This window comes from Pipistrellus kuhlii, unplaced genomic scaffold (assembly GCF_014108245.1).
Source record: "Pipistrellus kuhlii isolate mPipKuh1 unplaced genomic scaffold, mPipKuh1.p scaffold_m20_p_96, whole genome shotgun sequence".
Taxonomy (NCBI): domain Eukaryota; kingdom Metazoa; phylum Chordata; class Mammalia; order Chiroptera; family Vespertilionidae; genus Pipistrellus; species Pipistrellus kuhlii.
This window is the reverse complement of record NW_023425602.1, coordinates 425,883-439,860: the sequence shown is the minus strand read 5'-3', so window position 1 is coordinate 439,860 and position 13,978 is coordinate 425,883. Positions and strand designations below refer to the sequence as shown.

Below are 13,978 nucleotides of genomic sequence, written 5' to 3'. Positions count from 1 at the left end.
AAAAGATATATGCACCCCTATGTTCACTGCAGGCTTATTTACATTAGCCAGGATATGGAAGCAACCCAAATGCCTATCAATGAACAATTGTTTAAAGATGTGTACATATATACAAAGAAATATTATGTGGCCATAAAAAACAAAATCTTACAATTTGCAGCAACATTGAAGGACTAAGAGGGTATTTTGCTGAGTGAAATAAGCCAGTCAGAGAAAGACAAATGTCATATGACTTCACTTATATGTGGAACCTAAAATAAAATATAGCAGATACCAGTTTGGCTCAGTGGATAGAGTGTTGGCCTGCGGACTGAAAGGTCCCAGGTTTGATTCCGGTCAAGGGCATGTACCTTGGCTACGGGCACATTCCCAGCGGGGGATGTACAAGAGGAAGCTGATTGATGATTCTCTCTCATCGATGTTTCTAACTCTCTATCCCTCTCTCTTCCACTCTATAAAAAATAAAATATTAAAAAAACCACTTTGCAACTTTGGTTCTCAAATTTAATTTGTTCTGGAAGGCTGAGAAACGATTTTTTTTGAAAAACTGAATCATCCCCCCCCCCCGCATTGTAAATTATGTAAATTAATTCATCTCAGACCCTTCCCCCAAAATGCTTCCATTTTAACCTTTCTTATATACAGAACATGTCTAATGTATTGTTTAGTCTATAAACAAACACTTCTTAAAATTATGGAACCACCCCGAATACTGTTAAATGAATCACTCTCAGCACTTGTTCGGGGTGTTTGTTTTTCAGTTCAGCATGTGGCATCTCCCGTTGTTCACATCTTGTTGTCAACAACAGTCTTCCTAGCTCTTCAGTTGTCTGTGACCATTTTTCTTCACACCATTAGCAACGTTAGCACTCTTGATGGCCTCTTTATGTTTTGAAATTGTGCTAATTATCCATTTTGCCAGCAACAAAAGTAAAAAACCCTTAATACTCACAGCATGAGTTCTTGAGATATAGACAACTGATTCACATCCCCTTGTTTGTGGCTTGAAAAAGCTTTTTGTCATTTTTAAAAAAAAAAATCAATCTTTATTGTTCATATTATTACAAAGGTTCCTCATTTCTTCCCCCTTCCGCCAGGTTCCCAACCCATCCTCCGCCCCCTCCCCACCCCCAATTGTCCTCATCCATAGGTGCACAGTTTATGTTCAGTCTCTTCCTCCCTCCCTTCCCTCCCCCCTCCCCCCCCCAGAACAGTCAGTCCACTCCCCTCCCATATCGCCGACTCTACTACAATGAACAGCTATTATTGTTCATCAGGTTTTCAATCTCCTTTTTTTTTTAATTAATAAACTTTTACACTTCTAAGAATAAATTTTAAAATCTAATATTTTTAAACCTTGTTTTTTTTCTGCCCTGGGAATTGAGAGCAAACTTGTTTACATGTAAACTTGCCCTTAGGCTATCAAAAGGTGTAGCCATTCAAGTGTAAATGGACACATTGTTTAAACATAGCTGCTCTTTGGAATTGGATTACCTGTTCTGGGTGGGAAGGGCTTGTCATTCCCTTTCTCCATTAAAATTAAGGTGTTAGCTTTAAAACCTCTTTTTGGCAAGAGACCTTAAACTTTCAGAACTTTAAATTTTTCAGATAGTAAATCAGTTACTTAGCATTTTCTTAAATCAATAATGCCTCCACATGCCCAGGGATACACTTCACACAAAAGACCTTTCCAAATAGGTCAACCAACCTCATCCAGGCCCCACACAAGGCACTCACAGATCAACACCCCAGCGCTATACTAACTCAACACATCCAGATCTAAGCCTTCATCACTTGATTCAGCAGACCCTCAAGTTCCCCCAAAAGTTTCCAGCCATGTCTGAGAGGCAGCCTTGGGGCAGAGGCAGGCGAGGAGCGAGCTGTTTCAGGCCTGGCTGCTCCGGGCCTGGCCTCTGTTGCTCTGGTTTGTTCCACAAGCAGCTGCTCCGGGTCTGGCCACTGCCACTCCCGACTTGGCTTCTCCGGGTGTGGCTGCTGCTGCTCCAGGCCTGGCTGCACCCGACCCGGCTGCTCTGGGCCCGGCTGCTACAGGCCAGCTTTTTGTCATGATGATGTATCAGCAGGAAAGGGTTGTCAGGTTGAGAACTGAAGATTTTGTTCAACAACTGAGACATTATTCATGAACAACTTGGTTGAGAATTGAATTGTTTGAGATGAGAGATGTTCAAGAACTGAAGTTTAACTGTAAATTGAATCTATTCTAGAACCCCAAATGATTTTGTTTTGACCTTACATACAGTACACGTCTAATGTACTATTTATAAGTAAATAAGAAACAAAAAGGAATGTACAGTAAAAATGGAAATTTACAGACACTAGAACTTAACGCTGAGAGTGACCGAGGACTGCATGTGGAGGATGGTGTTCTTGTTTGGAAGGGGAGCTCCGTCCATAAAAACGTCAGGTGGCTATTCTGGGGTTCTTCCTCTTTCGTCTCTTTGCTCCACTAGAACGTGCCTCAGGCTCGCTGGGCCTCTGTCTCACTAAGAACCTACCCAGAAGTTGCTTTTGCCTGCGGTTTAACACTTGCCGGAAGTGCCACACGGCACTGTCATTGAACAAATTTATTGCTCGGTTTGCTACCTCTTTGTCAGGGTGATATTTCCCAATGAGACGCTGCATCTCTCCCCATTTCCCAAGCATCCCCTAGATCAGTGAAGTGGGAATAGCCTCCCTCCCCTCTGAAGAGCGCTCCTCAGCTGCCGGCTGTTGCTCCTCCCTCTGAAGGTCTTGGAGCTCCTCGGTGGTCAGCTCAGTGCCGCGGTCCTCCACCAACTCCTCCACATCATCACCATCCACCTCCAAGCCCATGGACCTGCCCAGAGACACAATGTCCTCCACCACAGACCCGGGCTCGTCCTCACAGGCTCTGTGGGCGACAGACTTGGGCCACAGCTTCTTCCAGGCCGCCCACAGGGTCCCGGAACGCACTGCCCCCCATGCTTCGTCTACGAGCCTCAAGCAAGCGAGGATGTGAAAATGTCCCTCCCAGAACTCGCCGAGGGTCAGAAGCGTTTCAGAGGTCACCTCCAAACACCTCTGAAACAGCGCCTTTGTGTAGTTTCTTAAAGTCAGCGGTGACCTGCTGGCCCCTGGGCTGGATGAGTGGGGTTATGGGAGGCGGCAAGAACCTCGCCGTGATGAAGCCGTGCGCCTCCGACAGCTCAGCCTCCAGGCCCGGAGGGTGGCAGGAGCCTCGTCCATGACAAGCAGTGCCCTTAGTGGCAGCAGTTTTTCCCGGAGGTATTGCCTCACACTTGGGGCAAACACTTCCTGAACCCACTCAATAAAAAACTGCCTGGTCACCCAAGCTTTGCTGTTAGCCCTCCACATCACGTTCCACCTGTTTTCCATGACATTGTTTTTCCTGAAAACTCGAGGTCTTCAGAACGGTAGACAAGCAGAGGCTCCAATTCACAGTCCCCACTCACATTCCCACACAACAGCCACGTCGGCCGGTCCGTCAGCGGTCCGTGTCCTGGCGGTGACTTCTCCTGTGTGGTGTGGGTCCTCTTTGGCATTTTCTTCCAGAAGAGGCCGGTCTCATCACAATTGAACACTTGTTGGGGAACAAATCCCTCAGCCTTGACGAATTCTTGAAATTCTGTCACAAAATTATCAGCAGCTGCTTTGTTAGAGCGGTCAGACTCCCCATGCCTCACTACATGACGAATACCACTTCTTTTCTTAAATTTGTCGAACCACCCCCTGCTAGCCTTGAACAAACCCCCTGTGCACTCACTCCAGGGGCGTCTCTCAGGAGGTCAGTATGCAGCAGCCTGGCTTTTTCGCAGATCATTGCCTCCGAAATGCTGTCACCGGCTCGCTATTTCTCATTTATCCAAATCAACAACAACTTTTCTACCTCTTCAGTTGCCTGTGATCATTGTTTTGTGAGCACTGTCACACCCTTAGCAACATCAGCTTTCTTGATGGCCTCTTTGTTTTAGAATTGTGCTGATTTTCGATTTCGTCATGCCATACTTGGTAGCCAGATCAGACACACGAATACCTTTGTCATAATTTGCAATTATTTCTTTTTTAAGCTCTATCGTTGTTCTCACAACTTTCCGCTTCACTTTGCTATCACTGATTTTCTTAGGACCCATGATGACTTACTGTCCGATACTTAATAATAAGCAGCAAAAAGGCAAAACACAGAAACACCCAGAGCAGTTTCCTGAGACGTTAACAGCATGAGGCTTAGCGGCAGTGACTCACACTTGTGCATCCTCTCCTTTGTCACCCTAGAGAGGCATGCCTCACCATGCAGCGGTCAGCATGAAAGGGCTGTTGGGTGGAGAACAGAAGTTTTGTTCAACACCTGAGACACTTTTCTGTGAACAACTTGGTCGAACATGGATTGTTTCAGATGGGAGACATTGGAGAACTGAGGTTAGACTGTAAACGAACAAAGAAAACAGAAAGACTCACAGACAGAACAAGCTGATGGTTGCCAGATGGAAGGAGGTGAAAAAGGGGAGTAAAAAGTACAAGCTGGCATTTACAGAATAGCCGTAGGTGTGTACAGAACAGCACAGGGAATATACTCAGTAACACTGTAATAACTATGTATGGTGCAAGGTGGGTATTATACTTATTGGGAGGGTCACTTCATAAATTATATGAACGTCTGGCCACTCATTGTACTTGAAGCTAATATAATATTGAATGTGAACTGCAATTGAAAAAAATATCTTAAAAGAGTAACCCTTTTATTTATTTTTATTTCAGAGAGGGAGATAAGGAACATCAATGATTGGAGAGAATCACTGATTGGCTGCCTTCTGCACACTCCTCACTGGGGATCAAACCACAACCCAAGCATGTGTCCTTGATTGTAATTGAACCTAGGACCCTTTAGTCAGCAGGCTGACACTCTATCCACTGAGCCAATCCAGCTAGTGCAAGAGTGACTCTTTTAAAATGTTAAGCCATCTTTCCTTGCTAAAATTTCCCAACGGCCTCTCAGTGAACAACTTCCTTACGATTGGCCACACTGCCTACTCTCCCTGACCCACACACTGGCCTTTCAGACTCTGGGACCCCCTGGGCAGGCTCCTACTCCAAGACCTTTGTCCTTCCTGTTCCCTCTGCTCTGGTTCTCCCCAGATGTCTACATGGTAGTTCCCTCACTTACTTTTTTCAAATGTCACTCATTTTGGGTTCCTTCAAAGCAAACAGAGACAACTTGGTGCACTTAGTTTACCTGGAAGATTATTCCAGAAATTATGGTGAGGGAGTGGAGAGTGAGACAAGGGAGGGAACTGTTATCAAGGGCATGTGCATCCCTGGCCAGTGGCTCAGTGGTTAGTCCATCAGCCTGCACACTTCCAAAGTATTGATTCCTATGTACTTTATTACAATGCCCTATAATAGCCTTTAAAGGTGTCTTCACATATATTCTCATTTGCAGTAACTATGTGATATAGAAAATACCAGAATCATTCCCTTTGTTGAAAGACTAAGGAAGTTTCCAATTCCCTTTTGAATTCAGAAGGATGGTTTTTCAATCCTTTCCTCTCTTGTGCTCTCCCCTTGATAATAATAATACTCATTGTTACCACTTTTTAAAAGTGCTAAATGTACCTACCTGTGACTTGGGGATTAAGTCTTGATTTCTATGGCATTTGGGAGGTCTCATTTTCTAGAAAAGATCTAGGTTTTCTTTTTTGTCCACTTCTAAATGTTATTTAAGGACTCTCAAGAGGATTCAAATTTTGAATTACTAAACTGTTTAGAAACATTGAAGAAAGCTGACTTGTGTACAACAGGGATTTCCTGTTAAAGGAAATCTTTTTTCTTTTTCTTTTTTTTGCATATATTGATAACTGGCACGTCATAAAAAGCAAGCATGAGAAACCAAGATGGTGGCATAGGGTAGACACCTGAATACAGCCTACCACAACAAATTTGAATTTAGAACTGGAAAACAGGGGAAACATCACCCTGAAGCGCTGGATGGCTGGCTCCTACCCTCTGGGAAGGAGAGAGAAGGCACGCTGAACCTCAGGAACTGTGAAGGTGCGGAGAACTGTGCGCGCGAAAAGGCGGCCGCCCGACTTCGCTGCTGGCTTGCAGAGCTCGGAGAGGGTGGGCAGAGCTCCCTGATGGCTTACTCCCTGCGTGCAGAGAGGGCAGACAGCTAACGTGCGGCTGGCTTTCTCTGCTTTCTTGTTCGAACCACCCTATTGCTCTGATAGACGGCCCCAGACAGGGAGAGGCCAGACTGTCGGGCAGTGGGCGGGATCTCTCGGAGGTGTGTGAAGCCAACGGCCATTCTGCGGGACTCAGAAACCAGACCCTTGTAGGGAGGGGCTGACCAAAGCTTGTCTACATGACCTGAGACTCCGCCCCATCCAAGCGCAGCACAGAAGCCCTTCCAGTGGCTAGCTTTCTCGTTTGCCCCGAATAGGACTCTCCTAGGGAGGGGCAGACAGGAATCCAAAGCTTGTCTGCGCCTATACCAGAGAGGTGCATGCATCTGTAATCAATCTTGCGGGATTCACCAAAGCTTGGCTGTGCCACCCTGAGACTCCGCCCCATTCAAGCGGAATACAGAAACCCTCCTAGCTGAGACACTTCTGATCCTCAGAGCCAACTGGCTTGGAGATCAGCACTTCCCAGTGATACCAACAACAAGCAAGGCTTAACAAGACTGCACACACAGCCCACAAAGGGCTACACCAAGACTGTCCACCTCAGGTAACTGGGAGGCTGACTCACTGAACCATATAGGACACCTTAGCACACAAAGCCACCCTACCAACTCAGGAAAGCTGTGAAAATGCCAAGACAAGGAAACAGATCACAAACAAAAGAAATGGAGGACAAGAAGAGACTGGAGCTAAAACTGGTTTGGCTCAATGGATAGCATCGGCTTGGGGACTAAAGGGCCCCGGGTTCGTCAAGGGCATGTACCTTGGTTGTGGGCATATCCCCAGTAGGGGGTGTGCAAGAGGCAGCTCTCATCGATGTTTCTAACTCTCTATCTCTCTCCCTTCCTCTCTGTACAAAATGAATAAAATATATTAAAAAAAAAAAAAAAGGAGAATGATTAAAAAAAAAAAAGCGACTGGATATAGAGTTCAAAACCACGGATATAAGGTTTTTCAATAATTTCCTAGAAAAGGCCATTAAATAAATGAGACCTATGAGGATATGAAAAGGGATCAACTAGAAATAAAGAATACATTGTCTGAAATAAAAAATATTATACAGAGTCCTAAAAACAGAATGGAAGATTGCAAGAATCAAGTCAAAGATTTGGAACACAAAGAGCCAGAGGACACTCCTCCATAGAAGCAAGAAGATAAGAGAATCCAGAAAGTTGAAGATAGTCTAAGAAACCTCTGGGACAATTTCAAACAAACCAACATCAGAATTATGAGAATCCCAGAAGGGGAGAGAGAGCAAGATACCGAAAGAATACTGGAAGGAATAGTGACAGAAAACTTCCCCCACCTGGTGAAAGAATTAGACTTATAAGTCCAGGAAGCGTACAGACCCCCAAACAAAAGGAATCCAAAGAGGACCACACCAAGACACATCATAATCAAAATTCCAAGAGCAAAAGACAAGGAGAATATTAAAAGCAGCAAAAGAAAAGCAGGTAGTTGCGTATAAAGGAGCACCCATACGATTGTCAGCTGATTTCTCAACAGAAGCCATGCAGGCCAGACTGGAATGGCAAGAAATATTCAAGGTGATGACTAGCAAGAACCTACAGCCAAAAATACTCTACCCAGCAAAGCTAGCATTCAGAATCAAAGGCCAGATAAAGAGTTCACAAATAAAAAAAGCTAAAGGAGTTCATCACCACCAAACCAGAATTATATGAATTGCTGAAGGGGGTTCTTTATGAAGAGGAAGAAAATAAAGATAAAAATTATGATCAAGAAAAACGTAACTATCAACAAGTGAAACTAAAAGCCAAGGGAATTAAAAAACCTGATGAACAATATTAACTGGTGAATATAATATAATCAGAGGTATGGAAGGGGAGTGCACTGATGATTCTTGGGGAAAAGGCGAGTGGGGGTGTGTGTGCAGGAAGAGCCTGAACAAAAACTGTGCACCTATGGATGAGGACAATGGGGGATGGGGAAAGGGCAGAGGGTGGGGTGGGAACCTGGTGGAGGGGAGCAACTGGGGGAGGGGAGGGAAAGAAGAACATTTTTAATAAGCTGAACAATAAAGATTAAAAAAAAAAAAAAAAAGCAAGCATGAAAAAGGACAGTTTTGGATGGAGGCTGTGACCTAGGGAACTTTTTCCTGCCAGCAGCCATTTGGGTATTTGTAACACCATTTGTGGACCATACACGTTACCACCTTAAAAACTAGCCTATTTGGTGAAACATTTAATTACCTCACCCCAGATGCGTTGGCAGGGACAGACCTCACTGGAGTTACAGGAACTCATAGTGATACAAACACAAACCAGACCAACAAGCCAGGCGCATAAGGAACCACATCTCACACTGACTGGGATCTGATTCCCATGTTCTTCCACAAGAGGAATCACTTAATGGCTCAGTCACGAAAACAGAACTCAAAGCTCCCCACTGCTATTCCACCGAAGGCACGTGCAGCCATAATCACACTCAAGATAACCTTTGCCAGGAGTCAGTTTGGTGCGTGAGCCAATGAACTCGGAAAGGGGAGCGGTCGGGGGAGCCGAGGAAGGTCAGCTGACGGCGGGAAGGGCCCAGGCCTGCTCGGGCTGCTCTAGCTCCGGGTCTAATGTCTGCTTCAGTTGGCCGAGGCGGCTCCAGCACCAGACGTCAGCTGTGGAAGGCTAACTCGGAGCACTCAGCTCCATGCAGAGGTCAGCATCTGCACGTGAGTAATTTTAAATGGAGACTGAGTCAGGGACAAAGGCAAAACAGACGCGGCAAGCTGCTGCATCCGTGGTCCCAGGGAACAGTGGGCTCCCTGCCTTCGTGCCTGTGTTGGATCTGGGCTTGGCCATGTGACTTGCTCTGGTCAAGGGGGAGGAATTAGCCAGCACGGAGAGCACAGAGGCTTGACAAGCACTTTGCATTTGGAGCTTGTCTTCTCGGAGAAAAGCCCATGCACCTGAGACAGCCCCGCTGTGCAGACATTAGCAAGGTCACCTGAAGGAGCAATGAGAGGTCCCACTCATATACAACAAAGCTTCTTCATCTCCCAGGCCAGGTACCGGCCACCAGCAAAATACAGTGGAGTAACTCCAGGCGGTGCTAGTTGGAAAAGAAGAGCCACCCATTTCACGGAATTAAAAAAAACCTAACCCCCCGCCCCCCACCAAAAAACACCACTACCACCCCCCCCCCCCAAAAAAAAAGAACCATCCAATCCAGCCAGCCCTCTAACAGCCTAGCCCACCGAAGCAGAGGAAACAATAAATGACTGTTGTTTTAAGTCACAACATGATGGAGTATTTTTTTTTTTTTTTTTTTTAAAGAAAGCAAGAATTTGCAGCAAAAATTACTTAGGACAAGAAACAAGGAAGGGCACAAAAGCAACAGGAGAGCGTAGGCTGGGCTGCTCTGGTCACTGGGAAGGCAGAGAAAAGGGAGCCATAGGGACAGGGTCAGGGCATTAGTCAGGACAAATGTCCACTGCTCCGCTGGGGGGAGGGATTACCTGCCTGAGAGGGAAGGAGAGGGGAAGGGACTGGCAGGGCGCGCTCCCTGGAGGGAGAGCACCATGTGCTTTTATGAAGCTGTTGATTTTAATGCAGCAGTAAGTGTAGCACAGGACTGATGAGAGAAAGGGAAGAACTGCATGGTGGGAAGAGCAATTTTGTTTATGTACTTTTGGGGCAGACTGATTAACTGGCACCTAACACCGCGGTCAGGATGAAATTCTGTCCCTGAGCAAGTTCTCTAGGGTTCCGAAGAAAACTATTTTGTTGTTTACTAATTCTCAAGAAAATGTTGAGGGTTACTTACAGAGCATACTGTATGTTTGCAGTGTCCTTGTGATTATCACCTTTGACCTTGTTCATTCTGGTTGTACAACTTCCCTCAGTGGAATGTGGTTTTTTTTGTTTGTTTAAAAAAATATATATTTTATTGTTTTTTTAGAGGGAGAAAGGGGAGAGATAGAGAGCTAGAAATGTCGATGAGAGAGAAACATCAACCAGCTGCTTCTTGCACATCCCCTACTGGAGATGGGCCCACAACCAACGTACATGCCCCTGACCGGAATCGAACCTGGGACCCTTCAGTCCGCAGACCGATGCTCTACCACTGAGCCAAACCGGTTTCGGCCCTCACTAGAATGTTAAAGGAGAAAATCCAGAGATGGGAAAGACCGATGCTGGCGTGGGCCGAGGGTCTGAAGCCCCTCCCCCACAGCTTTTCCCTATTTAAAAACAGCACCCGTGGCATCAGCGGTTTGTCCAGCCCATCTGTCAACAAGTCAGGGTCACCTAAATCTGGAATGCCCTGAGGAGGCTCAGGCCACCCTAGGGTCCAAGTCCCAGTCCTGGCACTGCATTAGGAACCACAGGAACCAGGTGCGAAGGGGCCCTGGAGCTGGGGGCCTGGTGTGCGAGCTGCTCAGGGGGGCTGTGGGCTATGGAAATAGGGCCTGCCTGGAAGGTGGGAGTAGGAAGGCGGAAAAGACAAAGGAGCTCTTACCTGGCGACAGAGAAATACAGACAGAGGAAATGAAGTAAGAGCTGAAATACCTACGTTACCGACTCACCAAAGTGAAACAGAATTAAACTTTATTTGTCTGGAAGACAGTGACTCCATCACTGGGTCTAGAGCTCTGGGGCTGCGCTTTCTCCTCAGCGGGGTGGGGTGGGGTGGGGTGGACTGTGCTTGGCAAGGGCTGCGGTGGTCTCAGATCTGGATAGATGGGAGAGTTTTCCAAGACTGTGGCACCTGTCACACCAAGCCAGAACTCACCTGTGTGTCCCCAATCCATCCCTCTCCCCATCGGATAGTCCACATTTCTGCCCACTTCTCACCTGGCTGGCCCCCCAGCTGGGCCTGAGGCAGGTCTCCCCAGAGAACGTGTGCAGGGTCATTGAGGAACCGCTGGCTGCGTTGGCACGTCAGGCAGGTCTGCACCGTCCAGCGCTGTCCCCTGCAGCCTGGGGTGAGAGCAGGAAATGAAGAGTCTGGGTCAGAAGAAAAGGGCTCTTATATCCAGGTTTGTCTCCATTGTTTTCTAGTAGGAATCCACCTGGTCCCACTTTCAATGAAAATTTGATAGTGTCAGTTCCCTGCATAAACTATCAATTTCACCCGAGGATATTTTTTCCATTGATCTTTAGAGAGCATGGAAGGGAGGGAGGAGGAGGAAGCGGAAAGAGAGACATTGACCAGTTGCTCCCTGCATACACCCTGACAGGGGCCAGGGATCAAACCTGCAGCTAAGGTATGTGCCCTTGACTGGGAATGGAACCTGAGGCCCTTCAGTCTATAGACTGATGGGTCAATCACTGAGTCAAACTGCCCAGAGCTAAACTATCAATTTCTTGGTAATTTTTTTTTAAGTTTTCACCAGAGGATATTTTCTCCCATTGATTTTTAACGAGTGGAAGGGGAGAGACAGAGAAAGAGAAGCACTGATGTGAGAGATGCCTCCCACATGAGATCAGATAGGGGCCAGGGTAGAACCTGCAGCCCTCCAATCCCAGGTCTGACACTCTAACCACTGAGCTGAATGGGCTAGGGCCTCGGTGTGCTTTAAGATAAAGTCCAAACACCTTTACAAGTCTCTAAAACATCTGCCATTTACTTCTCCAGCATCATGTCTTGTGCACTTTAAACTCCAGCCTCCTAAACTCTTGCGTGTTTTTTTGTTTTTTTTTTGTTTTTGGCTAAACCTCAGCCAAGGATATTTTTTCCATTGATTTTTAGAGAGTGGAAGGGGGAGGGGAGCATTTACTATGTGAAAAAGACGCATTTATTGACTGTATCCTGTACCGCCTCAACTGGGGCTGGGGCTCGAACCTGCAACCCCGGTACATGCCCTTGACGGAATGAGTCTTTTAATGCTCTAACCACTGACCAGAGTGCTCTTTTAATTGACAGCACGTGCCCCAAAAGCTCTCCTCTCAGAGTCAACACCCATGCTGAGAATTTCCATCTCCCACTGCCTCTTCTTATGCATCTCACCACCACTGGCATAAGGCACAGCATTGTACTCCTCCAACTAAAGCATTTCCTTCACCAGCTAAAATAATTTTTAAAAAATGCAATACCTGATTAGTCAGGTGCACTGACCTCTTTCCCCTCAGATTGTCAAGTAAGGTGGCTCAGATACCAAAAAAGGCTGCGGGTCCCTTCCCGGTCAGGGCACCTGCGGGTCCCAGGCACCTTCACTGGCGGTGCGGGAGGCTCGCCCGACCGCTCTCTCAGTCAATGAACACACCCTCGGGCAAAAACAGCCCACACAACAGTGGTCTGCTGCGAAGGAATCAGCGTCGTGCCTATTTCTTTTTGTCAGCAGAGAAGAGTTTTGGGTGTGCTGCAGAATTTTAGTGGCCGGTTTGTGTGTGCCAAGAGGTGAAAAAGGCTAAGCAGCGCTGTGCTCCACTTATTTGAGCGGTTCCTTCCTCAGTCTGCCCACCAGACTGTGCCGTCACGGACAGTGAGTCCGGCTCGGGACTCGGCACACCCTGGGACACAAGCACCTGAGCCCGACGGCGAGGACCGGCCTCCGCAGTCCGCGCAGCCGCCCCTCCTGCCGGCGGAGTCCGGCCGCGCCGGACACCGCGGCGCCCCGCTCCCCCTCCGGGCGCACTCACGTCTCTGGCGCTGCGTGCAGGTCAGGCCCGGGAGGAGGAGGGAAGAGCAGCCACGGCAGAGGGTCCTCTTCACCGACGGGTCCCTGCGGGCGGAGGGGAGAGAGGGACGGAGGGAGGGAGGGAGGGGGTTCGCGGCCCTCCCGGCCCGGCCCGGCCCGCCGAGCCGCCCCGCTCACCGGCGCAGCACGAGCCGCCGGGCCACGGTCCTCTCCGTGTGGCAGTAGAACCTCGCCAGCGCCTGGTTCTCGGGGTCCTGCGCGAGGACGCAGTGGGCGGCCTGGGGGAGAGGCGGTCACCCGGGGCCGGCGGCACCGGGCGCCCCGTCCGAGCGCCCCCCGCTCGGACTCACCTGATACAGGAAGCTGAGCCGCTGGAAGGCCTCGCGGTCCTTCACCTGCCCCGCCATCCGGGCCTCGCGAACGCGCGCTCTGGCCCGCAGGCCCCGCCCCTCAGCTAGGCCCGCCCCGGCGCCAGCGCAATGCCTCCTGGGAAACGTAGTTCCAGGTCCGCGAGGCACCACCCTGTGGCCTCACAGATCCATCTGTTTGAATTGCATTCTAAGCCATGGTCCCTTTATGAGTCCTAGTCCAGGCTTCCAAGTCCGTCACTAGCAGTGCTCGGTAGAGACTGGAGAGGCTGGTGGAACAGAAGAGGGTTCTCTATGCAGCTAGGTAGGGGGGATGGTTCTGTACAATTTATAGCCAGATAGACGTTCTGCACTACTCTTTGAAGCCAAAGGTGAGTGCCTGGAAGATGTACAGATAGAAGGAGCAGAGGTTATACACTTAAAAAACCACTGATGCCAGTGGGAGTGAAATTGGAAAGGACCATGAGGGTGGTGGAGGGGAGGAACAGGGTTCTGGCCCTCAGCACAACTCTTCCTTGGAGCCACACACACAGTTAGCGTCTGTTAGTTCTAAACAGACACTAACTCCTAATCGTAGGTACTGGAGCACAGAGAAACAGCATCTCCTGCCCCTGAAACCACCCCACCACAGGCAGTCCCTTCTTCTGACCTGTCTCCCATTTGTTCTGTTTGGCCCCCCGTTTCACCTCTGCTTCATAGTTAACGACCAATTCCTGAGGTCAGAGTAGAGGGATGGAGGGGAAGAACATGGATGAACTCCGAGACAGGGAGAGGGCGGCCCAAGTTCTGGGAGGGTGAGGCCTCTCCCCTCTCAAACCCCCTCAGGCTGGGAACCAGGC

The 13,978-nt window shown here is 48.4% G+C and overlaps 1 protein-coding gene and 1 long non-coding RNA gene across 5 annotated transcripts in view; both read right to left on the bottom strand.

Moving 5' to 3' along the window:
- Window positions 1-2,094: 2,094 nt before the first annotated feature.
- LOC118714068 overlaps window positions 2,095-13,978 on the bottom strand; it is a 30,877-nt gene continuing 18,993 nt past the window's right edge. Inside the window, exons 1-2 of one of the 3 annotated variants that reach the window (XR_004986482.2) lie at window positions 6,943-6,988; window positions 2,095-4,422 (exon numbers count right to left, since the gene is read on the bottom strand). This is a non-coding gene — a long non-coding RNA (uncharacterized LOC118714068). Of the gene's footprint in view, window positions 4,423-5,044; window positions 5,966-6,942; window positions 6,989-13,978 lie in introns of those variants that run through there. The other 2 variants (XR_006740963.1, XR_004986481.2) reach the window with 2 other exon arrangements.
- RPP21 (ribonuclease P/MRP subunit p21) lies at window positions 10,722-13,757 on the bottom strand. 2 transcript variants are annotated; one of them, XM_036428980.2, is made up of 5 exons: window positions 13,122-13,757; window positions 12,949-13,049; window positions 12,773-12,855; window positions 10,985-11,110; window positions 10,722-10,862 (listed from the first exon to the last, which is right to left on the bottom strand). In XM_036428980.2, the coding sequence occupies exons 1-5, from the start codon at window positions 13,176-13,178 to the stop codon at window positions 10,732-10,734; spliced, it is 498 nt and encodes a 165-aa protein (XP_036284873.1). In that variant the 5' UTR covers window positions 13,179-13,757; the 3' UTR covers window positions 10,722-10,731. The 2 variants fall into 2 exon arrangements, with proteins under 2 accessions (XP_036284873.1, XP_045434300.1); XM_045578344.1 differs by having other exon boundaries at window positions 10,722-10,898; window positions 13,122-13,270.

Coding starts and splice junctions, on each gene's coding strand:
- RPP21 (XM_045578344.1), bottom strand. CDS start 13,178: ATGGCGGGGCAGGTGAAGGACCGCGAGGCCTTCCAGCGGCTCAGCTTC. Junction 11,111..12,772: donor CTGCACGCAGCGCCAGAGAC/GTGAGTGCGCCC, acceptor CTCTCACCCCAG/GCTGCAGGGGACAGCGCTGG. Junction 10,899..10,984: donor CCAGCTGGGGGGCCAGCCAG/GTGAGAAGTGGG, acceptor TTGGTGTGACAG/GTGCCACAGTCTTGGAAAAC.